At 35.2% G+C, this 27844-nt stretch overlaps 1 protein-coding gene across 1 annotated transcript in view; it reads left to right on the top strand.

Moving 5' to 3' along the window:
* The window catches only part of LOC145255623 (corrinoid adenosyltransferase MMAB-like), a 168660-nt gene that overhangs the window by 86961 nt on the left and 53855 nt on the right, over nucleotides 1-27844 (top strand). Inside the window, exon 6 of the mRNA XM_080114144.1 lies at nucleotides 17228-17325. Coding sequence (XP_079970270.1) covers nucleotides 17228-17325 — 98 coding nt within the window. The remainder of the gene's footprint in view (nucleotides 1-17227; nucleotides 17326-27844) is intronic.

The following is a 27844-nucleotide window of genomic DNA, read 5'->3' on the forward strand; positions in this document are numbered from 1 at the left end:
GTTTGTTAAAGGTAGAATGACTTCCTGAAAACATAATAAGAGAAACTATATCCTCCCTAATTAGGGGTCAAAACGAATACATCCGGTTGAATTACTTCAAAGCTGAAATTAGAAGTGTAGGAAATGTCACCATTTTGAAAGTGAAGTATGTGTGAATGGTTGTTTGTTCCATGTACAGTTAGCACCCTTATTTGGAGAGGGAAATCACAAGAATATAAACGTACAAGTAGGCTGCCTGGCATTGCCCAGTAAAATTGGATACCATTACTCAAAATTCTATGTTTAAATTTCACTGGAACGTAAAACATTTTTATTTTTTTTTTTTAGAAATTAATTATTTTTAGTATTCTGTTTTATTTGTTTTTTGTTCTGTTTTTTTTTGTTTTTTTTTTTCTAATTCCACTCATATTAATGAGAATAAACGTCTTTTTATTTAATTTTTAACATAAAATTGATTTTATTCGTCCCCTGACAAAAGGAAGGTGGACCTGTAAATTCACCCTTGTCCGTTCGTCCGTCTGCACTTTTTTTCAATAACTACGCCTTGGAATTTTTTGAAATTTTGCACAAACATTAAACATGATATGTGTAAAAAAAATTAACAGAACGGATTTTCCGGGAAAACACCAGTTGCCCCCCCCCCACTAGGGGTGCCTTTTCAGGTTAAAATGGCTAAAATGTACACTTTTGTGCTTTCTATATAATTTTGTTTGTCTCGCGATAACTCTTGGCCTAAAAAAAGCACTCCATTTTTGGGACTATTTTACCATATTTGTCCAAAATTTTCTGTGTATGCCTATTTAGCAGTTTTGCATGGTGCTGAACTCAAATTTAAATATGTTAAGGTCTTGGGGGCTAAATGGGGGTGGATGCAAATGATGGACTTCTTTTTTTGCATGGTGTAGAACTCAAATTTACATATGTTAAGGCCTAAAACTGCATCGTTTGTTCATTTTCACCAGGATTTGACGTCCCTGGGGACTTTTGGGGCTAAATGGGGGTGGGGAAAATGCTGAACTTAGTCATTTTGTTAATGAAGGGAAATTACAAGAATATAAAAGTACAAGTAGGACGCCTGGCGTTGCCCAGTAAAATTGGATATCGTTACTCAAAATTCTGTTTAAACTTCACATCGTGGAATACTGGAGCATTTAATTTTTTTTTTTAATTATTATTTAGAATTTTATTTTTTTTTTGTTGTTGTAATTCAACTAATCTTTATCACTTATATATATATATATATGTACACATACTATTATATAAAAAGAACTTTGTGCATTTGTGAGTTCGTTCTCTATAGACTCAAAAACGGTTGGGCCGATTTTTATGAAATTTCACACGAAGGTACTTTGTGCCTGGTAGTGTTCTTAAATAGGTTTTGTGCCAGAATGTCTTTGATAAGTATCAATAATCGATAATCGAAATAATCCAATGAAAGAAGGAACCAGCGATTTTGACCAAACTTAACACTTTACACAACCAAACATCACAAGTGCATTTGAGAAGTTTTATTACCACACAAGCAGAAAGGTAAAATTGTCCCCAAATTGTTTATCTGTTCATTTGTTTGCACTTTTCTCAGTAACCACAATTTGGATTTTTTTTTTTTTTAATTTGTACAAACATTAGTCATGGTGAAAGTAAATTTTTCACTCATGGAGGGGGACCTCACATCTTCGACTTTTTATTTTTATATATGGCTCAGGCAACACCGGGTACCTCTGCTAGTCTAACATATATGCAAATTTATTTACAACTACAAGGTAAATGAAATAAGAATTGGATGTTTGCATGCAAAAAAGATAAATATTTTTCAATTATTTCAGCTTTATAAAATGCTGCAATTTTGCTCAACTTAAATTTATTTTTGTATTATTTGTTCTCATTTTGTGTGCAAGATGAGAACAGTAATCCGAAGAATCCAAATAATGATATTTTAATTTATGCACATTTCGTATTTATTATTAGTAGCCCAATCTTCTATTGGTTATTATATTGTACTGTTAATGCAATATTTGCCATTTCTAAAAGAAGTTAAGATATTTCGATATCCAAGCAAAACAAATTCTGCAACGTATATTTTATGTTTACAAAAATTGTGATGGATAGACGAACACATAGAGAAAGTGTTTTTGTATTATAAGGCTTAACATTCACAGGCAACATGAATTGGAACAAATACATTGAGCACATTGCCAAGACTGCTGCAAAGAAGGTGGGCTACCTCTACTGTGTGAGGTTACTCACACCTAAGAGTATCCTGTACCTCTACAAAGCCACTATTCTCCCATGCATGGAGTATTGTTGCCATATCTTGGCTTGTGCATCTGCCACTAGTCTCTTTCACATAGACAGGATTAAAAAAAAAAAAGAATCGCCAACCTGATCAGTTCCACACTAGCTACAAAACTCCAACCTCTGTCCCATCACCGAAATTTGGCATCTCTGTGCCTGTTTTTCAAGTATTTTAACGGAATGTGTTCTGATGAACTCTAAGCTCTTGTGCCCCATAATGTAGATACCCCTATCGATTTGTTACAATAAGAGCAAATTGCTTCATCACACCGGATGCCTGCTTCCCTGACTGTACTAACATGCAGAAGTTTAAACATAATGTGAACAGACATCTCACTGCTCAACTCCCTTCATAGTGTCCTATAGATTTGGTCTCTGTAGAGATCCCTAAATACCAGAAAGCCTTCTATTCTAATAGTTTCTTCTCTCAAACTGCTAAATATTGGAATTCTCTTTTGGGTTACTTTTTCTGTCCCATCGCCAAAATATTGCATCCGTGCGCCTGTTTGTCATTTTAATGGAATGTGTTCTGACGAACTCGAAGCACTTGTATTCTCTTAATGTACCTATTTACAATGCCCCCTCCCCACGGGACAGAGTTAGACACCAGGGTCGTTTTTAACGTGGAGAAAAGGTACAAAAATAAAAAATTGTCTCAGTCGTGAAGGACTGCTCCTCCACCGAAAGAGAACAAGAAATGGAAGTGCAGCATCTGAAGAACAGATACTACACTTTGATTTTGCCCAAAAGGCCAAGTCCCTTAATGTAAATACCCTCGATTAATTTTACAAGCAGCAAAATCCCACCCCTACACACTTAGAGATCCCTACATGCCATAAAGCCTTCTACTATAATAATTTCTTCCCTTGAACTGCTAGACTTTGGAATTCCTTCCGGAATGCTTTCTTCCCTGACTGTACTGACATGCAGAAGTTCAAGTGTAATGTGAACAAACGTCTTGCTGCCAAATTTCCTGCATAATATCCTTGTAAATTTGATCCCAAATAGTAGCTTTTTATGTCAAAGTTTCTCTGTGCCTTGTTTGGGCTGAAAATAACAGTAAAAAAAAATAATAAGCAAAATAGAACAAATATGGTACAGGGTGACCCCCCCCCCCAAAAAAAAAAGTAAATGGGGAGGCTATCTAGAACATATAGAATGGAGAGAAAAAAAGGCCAAATACCGTAGTGTTTTGATGTGATGTTTTGAATATAATAAATTACTTATGACCGAAGTTTCATGTCATTTAGACAAAACACTAAGAAACGGGGCCTAACTAGAGTTGGACCCCCCTTTTTTTTTTTTTTTGGTGGGGGGGGGGTCACCCTTTAGGTGAAAAAAACGAAAAGGAATAGAGACAAAGAGGAAGTAGAAATAAATGGAATAGACGAAAAAGAAGCAAAAAGAAAGAAAAAAAAAATAATGAAAGAAATCGAAGAAACTAAAGAAAGTGAATAAAAGAAATAAAATGGAAGAAATGAACATTATAAAGAACAGCCATCTTGCTTTAAAAAAAGCGGGAAACTTATGACTACTTTCTCATCCTTCTGAGTGGGGAAAATGACCCATCAGCAATAATAACAGAACCATTTCTCTTTAATTTGAAATCTCCTATAGGTGCCAGTCATAATTAAGTCATCAGTTGTTGAGGTCCCGTTTTTTTTTGTTTTTGTTTTTTTTTTTTATCTGGAGAACAGGCCATAAAGAAACCTTTTAGAAACATGTCTGATCTACTCGAATGCTTTCAGAATACAGCCTCTGGCTAGGATAATAGAATTCTTTCAAGATGCCCCTTAACCCTAACCGACTCTCCCCTTTTATTTCGATCCTAGCCCCCTCAAATGTTATCAAAGGCAAGATAAGTTACTTTTCTGCCAAACTGGATATATTTTTTGTGTTTTCATTCAATGTAACATATTTATTCAGCTCGAAAAACATACAGTGTTTACCGATGTATTCGAAAATTCAAGATGTCGTCTCACACCCTCTTTAACACCGTAAGTATGGAAAAAGGTGTTATAAATAAAAAAAAACTATACAAAATACTATTAAAAACCTGCCGAATATATGTCAACCTATGTCACGGTAACATATATTGAGCGAGTTTTTAACAATATTTTATCCGGTTTTTTATTTATAACATCTTTTCCCACACTTACCGTGTTAAAGAGAGAATCAGACGCCATCTTGAATGTTCCAATACATCGGTAAACACTGTATGATTTTCGAGCTGAATAAACATGTTACATTGAATAAAAACACAAAAAATATATCCAGTTAGGTAGAAAAGTAACTTATCTTGCCTTTGATAACATTTATTTGTTATATATTTGTTTTTTGACAACTTTTTCAAATCTATGTGTACAAACCCGAAAACAAAATGTGTACATTTTCTGTAAACTACAAAAGTTCCATCACAACCCCACCTTGAAACTGGACAATAATAATATTTCAATCGTTGACCAACACAAATACTTTGGCATCATATGTGATAGGAAATTGACATTCATACCACACATAAAATACTTAAAAACAAAATGCCAAAAGACCATTCAATTAATCAAAGTATTAGCATACACTGACTGGGATGCTGATAAAACTACATTATTAAAACTGTACCGATCCAAGCTTGACTACGGATATTACATATATTTAGCAACCAGAAAATCATGTGAAGGAATTGGATACAATACACCACCAAGGATTTAAATTGGCCTTGGGAGCCTTCATAACCTCTCCAATGGGAAGCTTATGTGTGGAGGTTAACGGACAACCACTGACCCTAAGAAAACAAAAACTAGCTTTTTTTTTTTTTTTTTTTTTTTACACAGTGGTCACCACTTATCAAGGCCCGGAAGCCACTCAGGTATAAGGGTTATTGCAAGTACATTACGTTTGTGTGGAGATTTGATGAAGTGTTTACTTAAGGGGGCGGTTCATTAGGAATTTGTTAACGTTGGACTTGAAGCCATCCAAGTTGTAGTCAGGTGGGAAGCAGGCAGACGGAACAGAGTTCCACAGGCGTGCAGTTCTAAGAAAGAACTCTATAATCTTACTTCATCATCATGTTCATCAAACCCTGCATATAAATGTGTTTTCCATCTACAATATACACATCTCTTCAACAAAAAAGAAAATATTATCAAACCCTACATCCTCCGTATAAAGAACCTCCTCACAGAAACTTTACTAGAGACAACAAAAAGATATGAATCTATCAACTCTGAAACTCCTCCTGGGATGGTTGAACAACCATCTATAATATATCAAAATTGAGTAAATATTCTAAAACCCATCCCTCAACCTTCCATGAAGAACTGCTTAACATCCAAAATAAGTATAAAATTGTTAATTAATTTTTTATCTATAAATATAAAAGCGAAAATGTATGTTTGTATGTGTGTTCGCTTTTCCTGTATGTCTACAAAAGGCTTTTTTTCAGAGAAGCGATCGGTCGCTTCACAACTTTTTAAAACTTTTTATATCACATATAAATTGTAATATCTCACAGTTAACAACGAAGCTCGCCTGTCTATTTAATTTGCTCGATTTCGGGAAGATAAATATTCAACATTTGTCGCTCGCCGCATGTGGGTTAGTCTTTTTCCTATAACATCTTGGGAAAATAAAAATCCCGCAGTCAAATTTGACCTCATTAACTCATTAAAACGGGCACCTGCCAAATCCAAGTAATTAAATAAATTCAAACGTGTTTCCGTTAGCATCTCGCGGTGAGGCAATCGTTAACGTCGCACTTTTTTTTTTTTTCACACTTTAATTTACAACTTTGCCTCAACGGTTCGGGTTGGATCATACTTACTTTTTTTTTTTACCCCCCACCCCACCCCAGGAGTTTCCACACGCACCTCCAAACACCCGGGCAACGCCGGGTACCCCTCGCTAGTTAAATATAAAGAATGCTCACAAATCTACGCAGATGGATCAAAAGATGGAGACAAGGTATGATACGCAGTCATCCATAAAAAAGATAAAATTAAAGAAAAGACTCCTGAATGAAGCTTCTGTGTTTAGTGCAGAGGTATCTGCCATTGACTTGGCGCTAGGTATAATAACTGATAACCATAAAAAATATCTCCTCCTTATAGATTCTCTACTGGTAATCATGTTACTGAAAGAAAAAAATATGACAGATTTCCTTATTACAAATCTAAATAAAATAAACAATGAATAAATACATAATCTTCTGCTAAATCTATATATCTATAAAAGTGAAAGTGTCTGTATGTGTGTGTGTGTCTGTCTGTCTGTGTACATTTCCCTATGCAATAATTCTGTCAATTTTCAGTCTACAGACTCAAAATTTTATATACAGGGTATTGAGAGTTGGGAAAATCTTTGTAATCCGTTTTTGGACAGAAATTTGGCTGTTAAGGGGTCAAAGTTCAATGATTTGACCTTTGAAAACTCTACCAAACTCCTCCGCCAATTTTGGGTCTAAACACTTGAAATTTTAGATATAGATTCCTTGGACATGTGTGTGTGTGTATATATGTGTGTGTATATATATATATATATATATATAAACACGTGTCAGTGTATAATTATATTTTAAAAACAATATGTATGCCGCTCCTCATGTGGGGGTACCAAGTTGGGTAAAGGGAAAATTAATCCCAACTCGCATTTAGGTAAAAATGCATTTTCGTAAATAATTGAATTCATTCAGAACGTATCACAAAAGCAAAAAACATCTATCTATCTATCTATCTATCTATCTATCTATCTATCTATCTATCTATCTATCTATCTATCTATATATATATATATATATATATATATATATATATATATATAAAAGTGAAAGTGTCTGTGTGTCTATGTATCTGTGTACATTTCCCTACGCAATAACTCTGTCAACTTTTAGTCTGCAGACTCGAAATTTGATATACAGGTTACTGAGATTTGGGAAAATCGATGTGATTGGTTTTGAGCCAGTAATTTGTCGATTAAGGGGTCAAAGTTCAACGATTTGACCTTTGAGAACTCTACCAAACTCCTCCGACAATTTTGGGTCTAAACATTTGAAATTTAAGATATAGGTTCATTGGACATGGATCTAACTTAATAACTTGATTTGAGCCCAAAACAATAAATATTAAGGGGTCATAATAGAGGTCAAAGTAAAAAAAAAATTGACCGCTTTTTTTTCATTTTTTATTTTGCTCAATATACACGCCCAAATACCCGGGAAATGCTGGGCTGAAATGCTAGCCTATTATATAAATCCCACCTGTCTGTTTAAATGTATGTATGTATCTCTGCCTAAAACTTTCGACCGAGGCGACGGATTTTCATGAGATCTTCAGTATCGTTTTGAAGCTTGACCGGTCAGATGATAAATATTGAAAACTTGGCTCAAAACATTAATTCCTTCACCCTCAACTGGGCACTTTTCTATAGGAAGAGGTTGCTTTTTTCGCTGATATTTTCGAAAGTCATCCCCTTTTTTTCGATTGACTAACTTCGGCACTTCTGGTTTGGCGATGGACGCAACAAAAAAGACGTCACGTTTTTTTGTTTTTTTTGTTTTTTTCCTCCTTCGCAGTGCAGGTTCAAGCCTGCCTGGTATTACCACTTTTTTTTTTATACTAACTAAACACACACCTCCAAACACCTGGGCAACGCCGGGCACCGAGGTTAGTAGAACATAGAAGAGACTGACACTAGCAACATTACGTCTGTGAGAGAGAGAGAGAGAGAGAGAGAGTGCAGTAAAGGAGAAAGAATAGAGCCAATCAAATCACAGATACACGTGTGAACCTTATCAAGGACAATCAAATGGGGCAGAAGATTCACAATCCAAAATATGACAATGTTATGCCTAACAAGCTTTGACGGTAAATTTATGGAGATAGAGAAAAGCCCCAGAGCAGAATGGTTAGAATAGCAGAACCGACTTTACATGAAGCAGAAAAAAAGCCATGTCATCCTCGTAACCTTAGAAATTAAAAAATACATCAAGTATTTCGAGGCGAGTGGGGGGGGGTACTATTTGCATCAAAAACCCTAAACTGTCCGCCCATAAGTAATAGCATTTTTATTTTTACATCTAAAATACTCGTATCTTCTCAAGCGAAACCTTTTTGACATCAATTGAAGATTTAGGCCTTTTTTTTTCTTTTTCTTTCAAATTTTTCTTGCGTTAAATGTTGGCAGGTTAAATGTTGTCTCCTCCTTATTCTTGAGGCCACCGAGCGGGTTTGTAGCATTTCTAACATTTTCATGGTACTCATAATAAAACAAAAAAAGATACAAAAATTATTCCAATTTTTTTTTTTTTTTCATTATTTTCCATGCTTTATTAATGTCTCTATAACTGATGAAGATTTTGTATCTGTCTGTTTAAAGCTGGAACTACATCATTATTTCTACTAATAATGGATGTTTGATATCTATCTATCTAAAGCTGGAACTATAGTATTGTTTCGATTAATGAAGATTTAGTATCTGTCTGTCTGAAGCCAGAACTATACTATTGTTTCTATTAATAACTAGCCTGGGTGCCTGGCGTTGCTCCGGTGTTTGAAGGTGTATGTTGAGCAAAAAAAAAGAAAGTGTGAGCAGGCTCAAACCTTACCAAAAAGGGGGAAAAGAACATGAAAAAAAACGTGATATTTTTGCCGCTGTGTCCATTGCCAAACTGGAAGTGGCAAAGGTTTAAATTAAGGCTAGTCATTCGAAAAAGGGGACAACTTTTGAAAATATCAGCGAAAAAAGCTACCATTCCCTGTAGAAAAGTGCCTAGTTAAGGTTGAAGAAATTAATGCTTTTAACCAATTTTTCGATATTTGGCGTCCGAAGGGTTGAGCTTCAAAACGATACCAATCTCGTGAAAATCCGTCGCCTCTGTCGAAAGTTTTAGGCAGACATACAAACATACATACGCACATACATTTAAACAGACAAGTGAGATTTATAATATAGACTAGCAGGGGGTACCCGGCGTTGCCCGGGTGTTTCGAGGTGTGTGCGCTCGGGCGGGGGGGGGGGTGTTAATAAAAACATAAGCGAAGTAAATATATCGAAAAAAAAACACAAAAAAAACTACCCTAAACGAACGATGTTAAATGTAAAAATGGGGAAAACAAAAAAAAGAAAACGCAAAACAGAAAAAACGAACATTAAAAAATCTGAAAAATAACCCCCCCCCAAAAAAAAAACACATGAAAAATGGCTTAAATACCCTGTTTTAATATTAAAATTTTAAAAATCGGAAAAAGACATCTCACACCACGATTCGAACCCAAAACCTTAAGATAATGAGGCCGCACTCTAAGCAACTGAGCTAAGATGACGTCGAGGAAATTGTGTCTGTTTTTTAATATTTAAAGTAAATCATTTTCCGACGTCGTGTGACGCATGCGTAGAAGCGAACTTGTCATGAGAGGACGGTTTTTGCTGACGCCTCCCTGTAGAAAACTGATGATTTTAGGGTGAAGAAATTAATGTTTTTGGCCAATTTTTCGCTATTTGTCGGGCGAAGCTTGGAACTTTAAAATGATACAGATCTCGTGAAAATCTGTGACCCGTGTTGAAAGTTTTTACGAGACATACAAACACACATACATGCATACATACATACATACATACATACAAACAAACATACACACATTTTCGCTTTTATATATATAGAAGATGAAGATTTGGTATCTGTATGTCTTCAGCTGAAACTATACTAATGTTTCTATTAATAATGGAGGTTTGGTATCTGTATGTCTTTAGTTGAAACTATACTAATGTTTCTATTAATAATGGAGGTTTGGTATCTGTCTGTCCAATTCCAATCTATACTATCATGATAAACTTCTATTACTTGGCATTTAAAGTATACACTATAATTCAACGTTCTGAAAAGAAAACAATTGTTTTAAGACGATTAGATAGAATGAAAAACGGTCCTCAAAATGATTATATAAAGTAAAGGTATACTAACGAAAACTTATTTGCAAAATACATCATTTGAAATTAAAATAAAAAAATTTGCAAGAACTTTCTCGTCAACCTAATAAAATCAGCAGTAGGTTCTTTGATATGGCAGGGGCGCATTTAAAATGAATGTTTCCATTTAAAGCACAATTCCACACTGATACTTGACTTTTTTATTTTAAATTTACATTCAAGCCATCATCACTGCACAACCAGTAATGCTAGGCATATAAAATCAACGATAGGTTCTTTGATATGACAGGGGCACGCTCGAAATGAGTTGCTTAACTTTGGTGATCTGACGAGAACCAGTGTCAAGGTGATTGTGCCTCTTTTATATGATTTGAATAAACATGTAATTTCCAAATATACTTGGCTCATTTCTACAGGGGGGAAAAGGGGGAGATAATCCAGAATTTTAAAGATTTTCAACAAACCTTTCTATGTAAATCAAAACGAGTGCATTAAATTAACGGGGAATGCCGACAGAACACTGGCCTCAAATTTGACTTTCCTGACTTTGAGTCTCATCTTCTCAATCGTGGAAAGGGAGATAAATAATTCAACAGCAACAAAGCAACATCGGATTGAATGTCGAGGAGGTATCCTTGAGTGGCTCTTGGCCTTGATACCGATCTAACAGTAAATAAAATAAAATAAATAATAATAATAATAATAATGTTCTATTCAGTTGTTTGTTTGGATAATTCTTAAATGCACTGGATGTCTCTTTAAAAAAAAAAAAACGAAGAAAATTCTTGTTTTAGTACAAATGTCAGATGGCATCCATCAGAAGTGACCAAGACACCCAATCGCTTTGATGTACATAAAACCTACCTATCTACTTATGAATTGAATTAATTTCTGCTTCTCCCTGTGGGGTCTGTTTGTGATTATAGCTGATGAACTTTAACATTACACACACGCGCACACATACACACACACACACACACACACACCTAAACTTAAAAAGATGAATCTCTAACAACATCAAAGATTATTTTTTGCTGTTCAAAAGGAAAGGGTCAAGCCCTTGAATCAAGCAGGGACCTGACTGCAGCAGGAGGGTTGTTTGTTTGTGTGGTGGGGGAGAATATAGGAAATAGAAACCTTGGCATGCTTAACAGTTCTATCAACTTAAAAGGGGTCAGGACCCTTAAAAAGGGAACCTTAATTTTTTTTGACAGTTTCTTTTTTGTTGAGATAAGTGGATAGAGACTAGAGTATAATTTATCGGGCAGTTTAGCAAATTAATACATACACATACCTAAAAGAGATCCCCTCTCTCTCTCTCTCTCTCTCTCTCTCTCTCATATACATATATCGAATCTCCCAATGTAACACCTTGCACTGATGATTCCCCGAAAAGAATGAAACACTGTTATATATTGATTTTTTTTTTTTTTTAATGTAGTTTACTTGGACAGGGCTCAAGCATTTTAATTTGATTTGCGCCCAAAACAATAAATGTTAAGGGTTCAAAATTGGGGTCAAAGGCCAAAACTTTTTACCTCTGCAGTCTCTACTAACTTTTCTTTATAGTATATACATATGCAGATAAAGTTATGAACAGTACATAGGGCCCGAGCAAAGCCGGGCTGAACTGCTAGTGTGTGTGTGTATATATAATATATATATATATATATATATATATATATGGTGGAATAATAAAATTGTTGCCCTAAAGAAAACAACACTACAGCTTTATTTGAAAGCTTTTATTGAAAAAAAATCAATACCAGAAACTTCATTATGTAGTAGAGCTGACATCTATTCAATATAGCTACCTTTAGTCTCAATCACCGCCTCGGTACGGGTCCAGAACTTGGAGCATGCCTTTTTCACAAGCGCCATTGGGAGCTTGGCGGATGACGGTGATCAGACTGGCTTTGCTGTTGTAGGAGGTCTTGTTGGTGATGTTCGCGATGTATGACCAAACAAAGTAGTTCAGCGGGTTCAGATCAGGTGAGGAGGCGGGGGGTGAGGGGGGGCTGTGAGAGAATTGTACAAAGTCGTAGCACTCCTTCTGAAGCCAAGCCTGAGTCTCTTTGGACTTGTGGGCTGCCACACCTAGTGTCTGTCAGCGGCCACCTGATTACACCAGGGGATCACCACACTCTTCAGCACATCCAGGTACACTTTGGTGTTGACTTTCAAGCCGACTTCTAAGATGTGAGGTGGCATGATGTGGCCCTCACTCGAAACCACACCAAAGATCATAACCTTTGTTTTTATCATGCTGGGCATGCCCCTGTTATTTGTAGCAATCCCGCAGTGCATTTTTGGGGTGCTGGCAATGGTCCTGTTGTCATAACTTGGATTCATAGATAGCATAAGTTGTACAGCTTCGCATCTCCGATCTTAACTTGTTAAACATTGTGTCACTTTCAAACATGATAGAAGGCTCCTATCGCTTTTAGGATTTGTACACAACTGGCCAACTAGTAGATGGTCTACAGCAAAAAAATAAAATACGACACTAAATGCTTCCCAAACACTTTCTAAAGACACTGTTACTCAATTAAAACAGTAATAATGTAGCAATGTATTTTAACGTTTTTGATTGGTTATTTATATTATTTTGATTCTTATATTTAATGTTTTTTTAAAAAAAATTTTTATTCAATTTTGACCCCAAACAAGGCACAGTTTCTCTTTGATGTAGGGGGCTACTATCTGGGACATGAGTTGCAGGGATACTATGTAGGGAGTTGAGCAGCAAGATGTCTGTTCACATTACACTTGAACTTCTGCATGTCAGTACAGTTGGGAAAACAGGAACCCGGAAGGGAGTTCCAGAGTCTAGCAGTTCTGGAGAAGAAACTATTAAAGTACAAGGCCTTCTTACATCTAAGGATCTCCAGTGTGTAGAGGTGGGATTTTGCTGCTTGTCGGGGGTATTTACGTTGAGGGGGTAGGAGGGCTTGTAGTTCGTCAGAACAGCCATCATTAAAATACTTATAGAACAGGCAGAGGGATGCAACATTTCGTCGATGGGACAGAGGTTGGCGACTCTTTTGAACCCTGTTCAGGAGTGAGAGACTAGTAGCAGGTGCACTAGCCCAAATGTGACAACAATACTCCATACATTAACGAATGGTGGTCTTGTAGAGGTACAGGATACTTTCAGGTGTAAGTAACTTTCTAGCATAGTAGAAAGAGCCCACCTTCCTCGCAGCGCCCCTGGTAATGTTCTTAATGTATCTGTTCCAACTCATGTTCCCTATGAACGTTAAACCAAGGAGTTTGAAAGAGGTATTTTAGATGGACTCTGGAATCTGCATGGAATCGTAAGCAAAATCGGTACTTATGCAATTTTGTTACCGTGCTAAAATAATAACGTTATCTATAAATATAAAAGCGAAAATGTATGTATGTATGTATGTACGTTTTTCCTGGATGTCCACAAAAGGCTTCTTTCAGAGAAGCGCTCGCTCGCTTCACAACTTCTTAAAACTTTTTATATCGTCTATAAATTGTAATATCTCGCCGTTAACCACGGAGCTCGCTTGTCTATTTAATTTTATTGACTTTCAAACGTAAATTATTCCACATTTCCCTGCATCGGCACGCGTTACATTCGGTTTTCGGTATAAACAAAAAGCGAAACTCGACTCTAATCACAGGCCCAGAGCCAGCGGTCTCTAGAGAGCTAAGTAACGTTTGTTCGTCATATCAGACGGTAGCTTTCATTTCGAGACGAGGGAGCGGGTTTTTAAAAACAAACAAACCGATTTATTGACCTCATTAAAAATTGTCCCGCACAAAATGCTAACTGCTGAATAGCTATCGCCGTCACGTCAATCAAAAACGCGCACCTGTTTTTTTTTCACACTTTACTATTTTCCAACTGCGCGTCGTCAAGGCTTTTTTTTTTTCACGGGCACCTGTTCTTTTTCACACACACCTACAAACACCCGGGCAACGCCGAGTACCCCTCGCTAGTTATTTTGAAAGCCATTCTTAATATGGGGAGGGGAGAGTATTTTTTAACTGTTCTGTGCTTCCAATTAACACAGTCATGATGCAGTAAGGTATTTTAATAATGTAATAATGTTTTTGTTTGCTGTTTCATATTGTTTTGATTCGCACCTTGAATGTTGTTTTCACCTTTTTTATATGAACTTTGGAATCTGCATGGAATTAGAAGCAAAACCTTTTATTTAATCAACGGGATTCCATCAGCCAATTTGCAATTGTAGTCTGAGGATTGAACCTTTAACTTCTAAAAGAGTGTAACTTTTACAACTGAATTTTACCAAGTACGGGGTCGTTGCGATACACTTGAAGAAGGTTAAATAAACCGAAACGTTGTGAAAATAATAATCAAGATGAGAACGGTAGTTTGAAGAATCCAAATAATACAAATTATTAATCTTCATCTCAAGAGATACAACTGAAGAAGGTTAAAAGTTACATCGACCGAAACGTTGTGAAAATAATACTCAAGATGAGAACGGTAGTTTGAAGAATACAAATAATACGAGTAATCAGTGCTCATCTTAAAAGTTCAGAAACGAAATAGATATCCGTTCTGTCATGTGAATGTTATTACAGGTTATCATGTGTCATTTGAATGTTAGACAAACAGTTCACCCGTAGTCGTGTACGTTCGGTCGCACTTAGGATTGTAGAAGAATGTAACTTTACCATTGAATTTTACCAAGTACTATTATTTACTAGACTACAAGTCCGTGCAGATTCGGGAGTTCGACAAGATACATCTGAAGAAGGTCGGAGGTTATATCGATCGAAATGATGTGAAAATGTCACTCAAGATGAGAATAGTAGTCTGAATAATCCAAATAATACTAATCTCCAAAAAAAAAAAAACCCCCAGAAATGTGCTATCAATTAAGAAAAAATAACGTTTTTTTTTTTCTTTTTTCTTTTCTATTCTTCGTTTTTATTTTTACCAAGCGTTCTTGATTGATTAGTTGTTTTATATAGGATGGAGAGCAGAGGTTTAGGCACAGATAAAGAGTGGGGGGAAATTAGTGATAGTGTTTTCTGTTAAACGGGTGTTTCTTGGGAAACATATATATGGGAAACTTAAAGAAAGAGAGTAAAATCAATTCTTTCAGGGGATACTTATCGAGATAATACAAAGCTCAACAAATTTGTATTGAAACTTATTTAGAAGTAAATAACAAAGGAAAATGAAGGCATAAAAACTATATATTAATATATTTATAGATTTATTCATTTATTCAATAAGGGTATACATCAATTAGAGGCGGTGGGTAAGTGAGGACTCTTTATGCGATGGCATTTCGAAGCCTAATGCTTCTCATCAGAAGTGTGGAGAAGGTGATAGGTAATATAATAAGAATGCAACGTCTATATATATATATATATATATATATATATATATATATATATATATATATATATATATGATGAAAATAATGGAAATAGTATTCCGACGAAATAGAGAAAATAAAAAGGAACAAACCGTATTATGTGTTCATCAACGTTTCGTCTTTATTTCGAGACTTCCTCTATATATATACTAGCATTTCAGCTCGGCGTTGCCCCGGTGCTTGGAGATCTATGTTGAGCAAAAAAAAAAAAAAAGTGGTTAATATTTTTAACTTTGTCCCCTATTATGACCCCTTAACATTTATTGTTTTGAACTCAAATCAAGTTATTAAGTTAGATCCATGTCCAAGGTACCTATATTTAAAATTTCAAGTGTTTAGACACAAAAATTGTCGGAGGAGTTTGGTAGAATTCTCAAAGGTCAAATCGTTGAACTGGTCCCTTAACAGCCAAATTTCTGTCCGAAAACGGATTACAAAGATTTTCCCAAATCTCAGTACTCTGTATATCAAATTTCGAGTCTGTAGACTGAAAATTGACAGAGTTATTGCGTAGGAAAATGTACATACACAGACACGTTCACTTTTATAGATATGTTTTAGAATGTGTGTGTGTGTGTGCGAGGACACTTCTCAACCTATATACTCAACGAATTTTTTATCTTTGAAATGTAGTATATAGGGAATGCAAACATGTGGAAAACATTTTAATGGGTTTTCATCTGAGAAAAAGGGCTGCTAAGAGGTCCAAATTGAAAAATTTGTACTTGAGAGGATCATTAGATTTTTATATGTTTGCTAACTATTCCATGAATGCGCATGTACGCCCGGAAAACATGACAGCTTCTTTATGTTAAGAATAAGTAGGTTAAGAAAACACTTTTTAAAGATCGTGTCAAACTAGTCTAATGGTTATCGTACTTGAATCATTGTCTTCAAGTTTTGGTTTCAATCTCAGCTCGAGTATTTTTTTTTGTTTGTTTTACTTACAAGAAGCGAACTGTTTAGAAAAATAGTACTCGCATGCACATGTCTCAGTTTATTTCCGTTTTTTTTTTTTTCACTTCATTTTTTATTTTTTTATTTAAGGAATTCAACGTTACGGTTAATACCTACGGTATTTCTGTTTATAATAAATAAGAATTCTGCGTTTATTAAAATAAAACATTTGTGTGTATTTTCGCTAAACTTAGTTACCGACCTAATATATATATAATTATTTTTAACGATTTAAATTATTTGATAAATCATTTTGCAAATAAAGAATGTGGTCCTGGATATGACCTTAAACTATATCCGATGGTGAGGCCCCAGCTTGCAGGCCTTAGGGAGTGTGGAGCCACCCTTTAATTGCCATTGCTCCCAGGTCCACTCTGACCCGGAGTGGTAGTACCTGTTAGGATCCCAACTATGGGTTAAATAGAATACGACTTAAAAAACAAATACACTATATTAAAAAATCGTTCTTCAAAATCACCAGATTCGGCATTAAATAACCTGAAAAGGGTTGATATGCCGTAAAACAAAACAACCAACCAAATAAAGAATATACACAATGCTATCAAAATTGTTTACAGCCATTTCCAGACAATGTTTGTTTTCAGTCATAGAATACTTTTTATTTGAGGATTTTAAAGTTGCTTTTACATTTTTTGTCTTTCTAGAAAGAACGACATTTAGCGAACACCATGTCGTACAACTGGAACAATGGATTGATGAATATACAGCAGAGTTACCTCCCTTGAAAAATTTTATTCTTCCTGTAAGTTTTTGCTCTCTTTTTTTTATTAATTTAAAGTGTATTTTCTTAATAGTAAAATAGAAATTACCTTGGGTTTACTTTTAACAACCCCCTCAATTCTGTCCTTTAGTTCATACATTTATTCATTCACATATATATATATATATATATATATATATAGCGTGTCCAGGGGTGATGAAAAAAATCCAATAAAGTGCTCGATCGTAGATGTGAGAGCTGAAGATACAATATTTATTATGACACTATATATACATATTTCAAGGTCGTACCATTGGTTTCGATACACCGAAAACAGTAATAATATACTGTGGAAAATCGGTATAATCTCTTCGGCGACAAAGAAAAATCTGGAACTAATGCAAAATGAACAAGAAACGCTAGACGAGCGTTTAAGACTCAGAATTTCATATTTAAAACTTCCTTCCTTTCTTTCTTCTATAATCATAATCTATTAGCGTCGGTTTTAAAACGATATTTTTTAAATATGAAATTCTGAGTCTTAAACGCTCGTCTAGCGTTTCTTCTATGTTCATTCATTTTGCATTAGTTCCAGATTTTTCTTTTTTCTTTGTCGCCGAAGAGATTATACCGATTTTCCACAGTATATTATTACTGTTTTCGGTGTATCGAAACCAATGGTACGACCTTGAAATATGTATATATAGTGTCATAATAAATATTGTATATATATATATATATATATATATATATATATATATATATATATATATTACAAGTGGCGGACGGATGTTTATTTAAATAGACATTCGGACAGATTAGTTGTGGGCACCGCTTCCGTGGTCAAGGGGTAGAACTGCCGACTGTCATCACGACGGTTCTAGGTTCGATCCTCGGCTTGGGATAGGTGCTAGTCTAGTGGCACTGATGAGTTGTGATACAACGAAACAGGACTGTATGTCGATAACTCTAAATATATTTTATATATATATATTATACTAGCGGGGGCGCGCCCGGCTTCGCCCTGGGGTAAAATACGCTTAAATATGATATTTTAATTTGTCCAGATTTTTTATATATTATTATAGAGTCGTGATTTCAAAAGTAAAAAAAAAAAAGTATTTAGATGCCATCAGCTAGAGACGAAACCGAAATTGTACATTCAAAGCTGGTGACGTTACCACTGTACCAATGTCACACTCGTATAAACCGATTAAAAATTAAAAATAAACTAGGATAAATGTACAAAATATTTAACGATTTTTTTTTTTTTTTTTTTTTTTTTTTTTCAATTTAATCTCATTTTTGACCCCCTTAAAAACAATTTTAACCAACTAAAAACTCATAAAAGAACGGCCGGTAAAAAAAAAATTGAATCATTTGAAGATGAACCAATTATCCATATATATTTACAATAACTCGATTATAGGATAGTATTATAACATTTAGGTCATCCTGTATAAATTTTGTTTTCGTTTCCTTTGTGTAAACAACATTTTCTGACTTCCAAAACTTGGATCTTTGATCTTTTATTTAATCACCTATAAAAATCGTGTACGTGTTAGAAACGGTAGCTAAGGGAGATAATTTACCTTTAAGTAAAAAAAAAAAAAAAAAGCCTGGGTTCGACTTTGTTTCGTTTCCCCACCCTCCTCATTGCCCAATTGTCTTGTCAGTGAAAGGTATTTTATGTTAAAAATGATTTCAGTTTTTCTTTCTATTTTGTTTCTTTTTTTTTCTGTGTTAAAGACGACAGATCTTTATCTACTTTGTTAAACACATTTAATGTCTACATTTCCTATTAGAAAATGGTGGAAACGGTATTGGCCTTTATTAAACATTAAGTAGACTACTTTACAACCACTGCCAATAATTTCCCTTTCTCACTCTGCGTACCTAAAACTAAATGGAGCTTCGGTTAAAGTCAGCTTACTTCCGCGTGGCTGCTTTTACCTTTCCCCTCAAAAAACACCCTATATATGATAACTAGCCTGGGTGCCCGGCGTTGCCCGAGTGTTCAGAGGTGTGTGTTAAGCAAAAAAAGTAGTAGTAGGCTTGCTGGTTCGAACCCATACCGCGAAGGAGGAAAAGAATGTGAAAAAAAAACAAAAAAACATGACGTCTTTGCCGTTGCGTCCATCACCAAATCGGAAGTGGCGAAGGTTTAAATTAAGGTTAGTTAATCGAAAACAGGGATGACTTTCGAAAATAGCGGCGAAAAAAACCACCCCTCCCTGTAGAAAAGTGTCCAGTTGAGGGTGAAGGAATTGATATTTTTAGCCAATTTTTCAATATTTGTCGTCTAAAGGGTTGAGCTTCAAAACGGTATCGATCTCGTGAAAATCCGTCGCTTCTGTTGAAAGTTTTAGGCAGACATACAAACATACATACATAGATTTAAACAGACAGGTAAGATTTTATATTATAGATTATTCCAGATAAATTAAAACACAATAAATCTAACAAGGTTTATATAAGTGCTCAATAATTAATACAATAAAACCATTTTTTATATCACTACACTAGCCATGATAATGTTTCTGTCGATAGTTATAAATAACTAATGAGCTCCTCAGATGATAATAATCTTTCATGTTAAAAGTTCATTTTTTTCATGAAATGGAAGTCTCAAAAAGAAAATTTCAGGAAATACATTCTGAAGATCACATATTCAGAAAAAAGTGATGGAGAAAAAGAAGCAAATTTGTTCAATTTTCTTATTTCAATTCAAGCTAGGCCAAAAAGCTGCTGAAACAGCTTGCGATTTCAATGAAGCGTTTGGTCCAGGAACTACTACTGAACGCACAGCACAATGGTGGTTTAAGAAATTTTGTGGCGGTGACGAGAGCCTTGAAGATAATTAGCATAGTAGTCAGCCGTTGGATGTTGACAATGATCAATTAAGAACCTTAGTTGAAGCCATGCACAACTGTTTAAGAACTTGCTTCTGAATTTGACATAATGTATACAACGATTTCCAACTACTTGAGAGAGATTGGAAAAAGAAAAACACTTGATAAATGGGTGCCTTACGAATTGAACGACGACCAAAAGAAACGCTGTTATGGAGTGTCATCTTTCCCTCTTTTACACAAAAAAAACGACCTGCTTCTCGACTAGGTTGTGATTTGCGATGAAAAATGGGTTCTTTACGATAACTAGCAATGCTCAACTCAGTGGTTAGATGCTGACATAGCTCTGCGACACTTTCCAAAGCCAGAGTTGCACCAAAAGAAGATGCTGTGTGTTTGGTGGTCTGCGATTAGTCTCATCAAACACACACACATATATATATATATATATATATATATATATATATAACCTTGTCTCATTAAACACACACACACACATATATATATATATATATATATATATATGAAAAATTTTGAATTATATTCAGTAAATGAAAAGATTTACGGCAAATTTATTATTTAACAATATATGTATATATAGATATATATATGCACTTTTACATTTTAAACACATCTTAAGTATATTCTAAATATTTTACATTTTAAACACTTTCTGAAGAAGACGTTTCACAGAACGTCTGAAACGCGTTAAAAAGTATTTCAGTGATTTAAAAACATTATTACAATGATCTAAACATCATTTTCAATGAAAAACCAAGACACGGAATAATAAAATAATGTTAAAAAATACACATTGTTGGTGCCCCCCCTCATTTATATATATATATATATATAGTTATATCAATAGTCTACCTCGAATATTGAGCTTTTTTTATGTGATTAGGATTATTCTATTATACTTGCTTTAAGTGTACAGAATTATTCAATTTATAAACTTGAATTTTTTTTTTTTTAATTTATATATATTAGTAGTTCAATGTTAATATTAGTCGTCTGTTTTGATGATATATATATATGTAGGTAAAATAAACGAACCAAACTATTTTATACAGATTTCTATCTTCGGAATCCACTGCTGATTATAGATAAATCCGTGATTCTTCTGTGGCTGTATATATTTTTAGGTTTATATGGACGTAGCAGGATTACACAGCATTCTTGATGAGCGCATGCGGAAGATGTGCACCGAAAGCAATGACAAAAAAACTGTATCAAGGAAAGGCAGAAATGTCTATGTCGATATATCAGTAAAAAGATAAAAGTTTTGAATTTGTTCCTGGAAACTGCGGATTATCCTTTCTTGGATTAATTTCAGGAATAGCAATCTCAAGCCAATCTGGATTTCGATGTTAAAAACAGCTTCATGTAAAGCACAAAACTGGTTTCGTTTTTACCATATATCAGAACGGCATGTATGCTAGCTCAACATGAACACAAAAGAAGTTGCTTAGGTTATACACTGGAATATACACAGTGGGACGATAAAGTTGTGGCCCTAAAGAAAGCAACACTACAGCTTTGTTTTAAAACTTTTGTTGAAAAAAAATCAACTCAGGTAACTTGATTATGTTGTAGAGCTGACATCTATTCAATGTAGCCGCCTTCAGCCTCAATCACCACCTCAATACAGGTCCAGAACTGGGAGCAGACCTTTACCACAAGCAGCAATGGAAGCTCCACGAATACTAGGCAGATGGCAGCAATCAGGCTGGTTTAGGTGTTGTGGGAGGTCATGTTGGTGATGTTCTCAACATATGACCAAACGAAATAATCAAGCGGGTTCAGGTGGGGGAAGGAGAGGGGCCAGTGAGAGAAGGGTACAAATTCGTAGCACTCCTCTCGAAGCCAAGCCTGGGTTTCTTTGAACTTGTGGGCCAGCGCTGAGTCCTGCTGCCACACCCAGGGTCTGCCAGTGGTCACCTGATTGCACCAGGGAATCACCACACTCTTCAGCACATCCAAATGCATTTTGATGTTAACCTTCAAGCCGACTTTGAAAATGTGAGGTTGCACGATGTGGCCCTCACATAAAGCCACATCAAAGATCATAACCGTGGCTGGAAACTTCATTGAGCTGTGCCCTCAAGCGTTAAACCGTCTGGATTTGTATTTTGAGGGTGCTGGCAATGGACCTGTTGCCATAACTTGGATCAGTAACTAACATGAGTTGTACAGCAGCGTATCTCCAATCTCACTTGTTGAATATTGTGTTACTTTCAGATACGGTAGAAGGCTCCTATCGCGCTTGGTATTTGTACACAACTGGCCAAGTAGTAGATGGTCTGCAACAAAAAAAGAAAAGCGGTTTTTATCAAACAGAAATGGAATCATGTCATCTTTTCTAGGGCGATAATTTTATCATTCCACTCCATATGCAAATTGTATGAATTAGACCACAATAAGTATAAACCAGAAGTGGTACAGGAAAACGACAATGTCAGACGTTTTTCGGACATGCGCATACAAACTGATAAAATCCTTGAACATTCCAAAACTGGCATAATTTTTCCAAACAAAAACAAGAGAACTTACGCAATCAGTGACATAGCCTGCCCTTTCGATACCAGAGTGCAAGAGAAAGAACATGAAATATCTTGGCAAATGGAGCAAAAGATGGCTTTGAATCTCATGACCGGTAGGAATTGTTATCCTACACTGATGATTGCGTAAGCATGAAATACTAGTGTCTGTAGGTAAAAAAAAATGAATTGTTATTATTAATTATATATATTAGTGATGGGACGATTCCGTGCTAAATTCCCGATTCCAATACAATTACCGATTCCGATTCTTTATAAATCTCTAATTATTTAACTATGTACGGCATAATCACGTTGACACACCGATCCTCGCCAGATCACCGAAGTTAAGCAACATTGAGCCTGGCCAGTACCAGATGGGTGACCATTTGGGAAGGCTAGGCGCTGTATGTACCTTCTAGAAAGGTTGGATGTGGCGTCAGCACCCTCACCCTGTAAAAAGAACTCCTAGTTACAAAAACATCTACAAAAAGTTGTAGATGGCCTGTGCTCCTTTAGGCGCTCAAGGGCTATGGATGGTTGGATGGAATTGTTTAACGATAAGATTGTTATTTCCCCCGATTTTCATAAAAACACACGTTAAATATGCAGATATTTTCCTAAACGTCAAAATACACTTGTGGAGGATGATCTATCGATTTTAGCTTTACTGGTAATTTAAAATCAATAAATATTTATTATTTTATCAATATTACCAGCAATGTAAGGTTTTACTTTAATAAAAATAAAATAAAAAAAGACAAAAGAATTGTTTTGGCATCGGAAAATAGGCATCAATTTTTTTCGATTCCGATACCCCCAAATCTTCTGATTTTTCCGATTCCAGTTAATCGGCCCAACACTAATATATATATAATATTTTGATACATGTATATATATATATATATATATACCAGCAAAAGTATCCGTCGTTGACTGGGTTCAAAAGCAGCCTACAGAAAATCTGATTTATGAATGTATGATACGTTATGAAAAGGAAGGGTTGTAAAGAGATAGCTTCGAATTTCGGGGTATTAAAACCAAAGCAAAATACGATGAAAGTAAAAATAAGATAGATAAACTCCATAATTTATGATACCATACCTGTTCACACTGAAACACTTATCACAATATTCTGTGGATCTATATTAAAAAACCTTGTTAAATTTTGTGACATATTTCCATTCTATGGAGGTCAGGCGCGAACGAACACCCCATAATTTTATTATACCATATTTCTTCAAACTGAAACATAATTATCAAAGTATACTTACGCAGATATATATGAAAAGTCTTTATTAAAGTTTTTGCCTATTTCCATTCTATGGAGGCCAGGTGCGAACGCAGACCCCACAATTTTATTATACCATTCCTATTTAAGTTAAAACATACTTATCAAAGTATTATGTACATCTATATCAAAAACACTTGTAAACGTTTGTTTTTTTTTTTAATTTTTAAATTTTTTTATTTCCATAGTTTGTGGATCAGGCGCGTACGCAGACCCCACAATTTTAATGAATCATCATTATGCCAGATCAAACATACCCATTCCTGTGTCTCGATACATCTTCTACTATCATTATATGTGATCAGTTTTCTATAATAGTCAACCATATAGGAGCCTATTCGTGACCAGACACACACAGAGACGTTCAGCTTTATATTATAGATATATTAGGTTAAGAAGAAAGTTCTGGCAAAATTTTTCATTTTGATTTTCAAGTAAGTTTTCATTATAATACTTTTACTTTATATTTCATTTTACAGAGCGAGTTTCACTCTGTCTAATCGTTCAAACTACAATCGTTTTAAACTTTTCAGAACTTTGAATACAAGATGGAAAAAAAGCAAATTTGTACAATTTTCTGATTTCAATTCAAGTTAGGCCGAAAAGCTGCTGAAACAGCTTGTGGTATCAAGGAAGGATTTGATCCAGAAACCACTACTGAATTCACAGCACAATAGTGGTTTAAAAAATTTTGTTGGCGCCGACGAACGTCTCGAAGATGATGAGCATAGTGGTCGACCATCGGATGTTTACAATAATCAATTAAGAGTTTTAATGGAAGCCAATACGCGCACAACTGTTTGAGAATTTGCTTCTGAATTGGACATAACGTATACAACGATTTTCAACCACTTGAGAGAAATTGGAAAGAAAAGAAACTTGATAGATAGGTGCCTCACGAATTGAATAACAACCAAAAGAAACGCCATTATGAAATGTCATCTTCCCTTCTTGTATACAACAAGAACGACCCGTTTCTAAACCGGGTTGTGACTTCTGATGAAAAGTGTTTTTTTTTTTCTTTACGACAACCGGCGATGCTTAGCTCAGTGGTTAGATGTTGACAAAGCTCCACGACACTTCCTGAAGCCAGAGTTTCACAAAAAAAGGTCATCCTGAGTGTTTGATGGTCTGCAACCGGTCTCATCCATTGCAGTTTTTTTTTTTTTTTGAATGCAGGCGAAACCATTATGACAGAAGTACTGCCATCAAATGGATGAAATGCATCAGAAACTTCAACAACAACACTCAGCATTAGTCGACAGAAAAGGTCCAATTCTGCTCCACGACTATGCCTGACCACATGTTGCTAAACGGATCCTGCAGAGGTTGAACGAATTGGGGTACGAAACTGCTTCATCTGCCATATTTTTCCAACTTCTCTCTACCGACTACTACTTTTTCAAGCATCTCGACAACTTTTTGCCTGAGAAATGCTTAAAAAACTTAAGCGATACCAAAAACGCCTTGAGCGATTTCATAGCCACCAAAACATAAGATTTTTTTTATGTTACAGTCATGAATACACTTGTTTTGCGTTGGCGAAAATGTATTGATTCTGATTGTTTTTATTTCGATCAAGAAACTTTTGTTCAAGTCGAGATATGTTCATCTGAATTTAAGTTAAAAACCGTAAGAACTTTCTTGTCGATCTGGCATATATATATATATATATATATATATATATATATATATATATATATATATATATATTGTTTTTAAAATATAATTATCCACTGACACGTGTTTCGTCGTCTACAACTCATCAGTGACTTAATCTCTGAGTCGTAGACGACAATACACGTGTCAGTGGATAATTATATTTTAAAAACAATATATATGCCGCTCTCCATCTGAGGGTACCAAATTGGTTAAAGGGAAAATTATTCCCAACTCGCATTTACGTAAGAATGCTCTTTACGAAATAATTGAATTCATTATAAACGTATCACAAAAACAAATAACATCTCTCTCTCTCTCTCTCTCTCTCTATATATATATATATATATATATATATATATATATATATATATATATATATATAATCTCCAGGTCTAAAGTGGAAATTAAACTTTTAAAATTTAAAGAAGTCAAGGTGATTTCCATTGTAATTGGAACGCTTGCGACCATAGCGAAAAGCCACCATAAATGGCTTAAAAAGTTTGACGATACAGTTTCTTTTTTCAATTTTGCAAAAGAGTTGCCTGTATTTAAGGTACAGTTTGAATGTCTAAAGTCAAGGGAATTGACCCGATGATCAAGAAAAAAAAAATCTAACTAAAAAGCATTCAAAATTTGAGACTACAACCACTTGGCCTTTTGGCCAAGATCAAAGTGTGATATCTGTTCTTCAGATGCTGCACTTCCATTTTTTGTTCTCTTTCGGTGAAGAAGCAATCTTTCACGACTGAGACAATTTTTCATTTTTGTGCCTTTTCTCCACGTTAAAAAACGACCCTGGTGTCTACCTCTGTCCTGTGGAGAGGCATAGTAAATAGGTACTATGAAATAATAATGATAATAATAGTCATCGTCGGCATCATCATCATCATTAAGAAGTCAATTTTTGAAAGCCATTAAACACATTAAACAGAGTTAAACCTAATACGATGGTGATGGTGATGATGATGACTTCATATAGTTTCTGTTGACCTTTTAAAGTAAAAATGTGTCAACTTCTACTTGCAAAAGATGACGTCATTATTGATAGGACGGTTAGACCAGAAGAAATAAATAGGGGCGATCTCTCCTGTCATAACACAGACTTCCTTCTTCTTTTCGTTCATATCCCTAATCTCATCTTCCCCCCTCCCCACCAAGTAAAACTAAACAAAAAATTATACACTAAAAATGAATCTCTTTTTAAACCAATACAGCTGGTATGGGGATCATCTCGGGGATAGCTGTGAAAGGGGAGAAGTGTCCCAACATCTAAAACGCGTCTCAGTGAGTACGTGTGTGGTTTGCGGGGGGGGGGGGGTAGAGGGCGCTGATGTTACTCATTTTGTTAATAATAGAGGACAGAGTCTCGGTTGTTCTTTGAACAAAAACTGTTTCTTGGGGAGACTGGAACAAAACTATCTCGCACCCTAAAGACAATAAATTATACTTGTCGTACAGACTTTATTTAGTGTGCGCTAAAAAAAAAAAAAAAAAAAAAAAAAAACAACAGAGTCTTGAAAGTTTTTCAACCTTTAAAATGATAAAAAAATAATTTTTAATATTTTATTGGAAAATTATTTTGCCAGTAAATCAATTAATTTCCTGGAATCGCTGAATCTATTTGCTTTCATGAATGTTGGATTAATAGGATATAAATGAGGGTGTACCTCAGGGGTCTATCCTTGGACCTATATCATTCCTAATATTCACAAATGGCCTCCCTGATAAAATTGTGTCCGAGATGGGTATATTTGCTCATGACACCATTCTCTATAATAGGCAGGAGGGGAAAACAAGCACTTGTGTCCCCCCGACGTAAATGCCCCCGACAAACCCGATAAGCAGCTAAATCCCACCTCTTCAGAGTAGAGATCCCTAGATGCAAGAGAGCCTTTTACTCCAGTATTTTCTTCCTCAGAACAGCTAGACTTTGGAATTCCCTTCCGGATCCCTGCTTCCCCGACTGTACTGACATGCAGAAGTTCAAGTGTAACGTGAACCGACATCTTGCTGCCCAACTTCCTACACAGTACCCCTGATGCTTATGTCCCTGATAGCCCCCTACAACAAAGTGGCAATGTGCCTTGTTTGAGGTGAAAATGCAAAAAAAAAAAAAAAATGAACACATATATAAGGAAATGGCAGAAACATTAGAGGATGACCTCCAATCTGTAGTGGAATTGGGATAAAAATGGATGGCCACATTCACTGCTGCT

Source organism: Euprymna scolopes, chromosome 31, assembly GCF_053919585.1.
Source record: "Euprymna scolopes isolate OS-2025 chromosome 31, ASM5391958v1, whole genome shotgun sequence".
Classification (NCBI taxonomy): Eukaryota; Metazoa; Mollusca; class Cephalopoda; order Sepiida; family Sepiolidae; genus Euprymna; species Euprymna scolopes.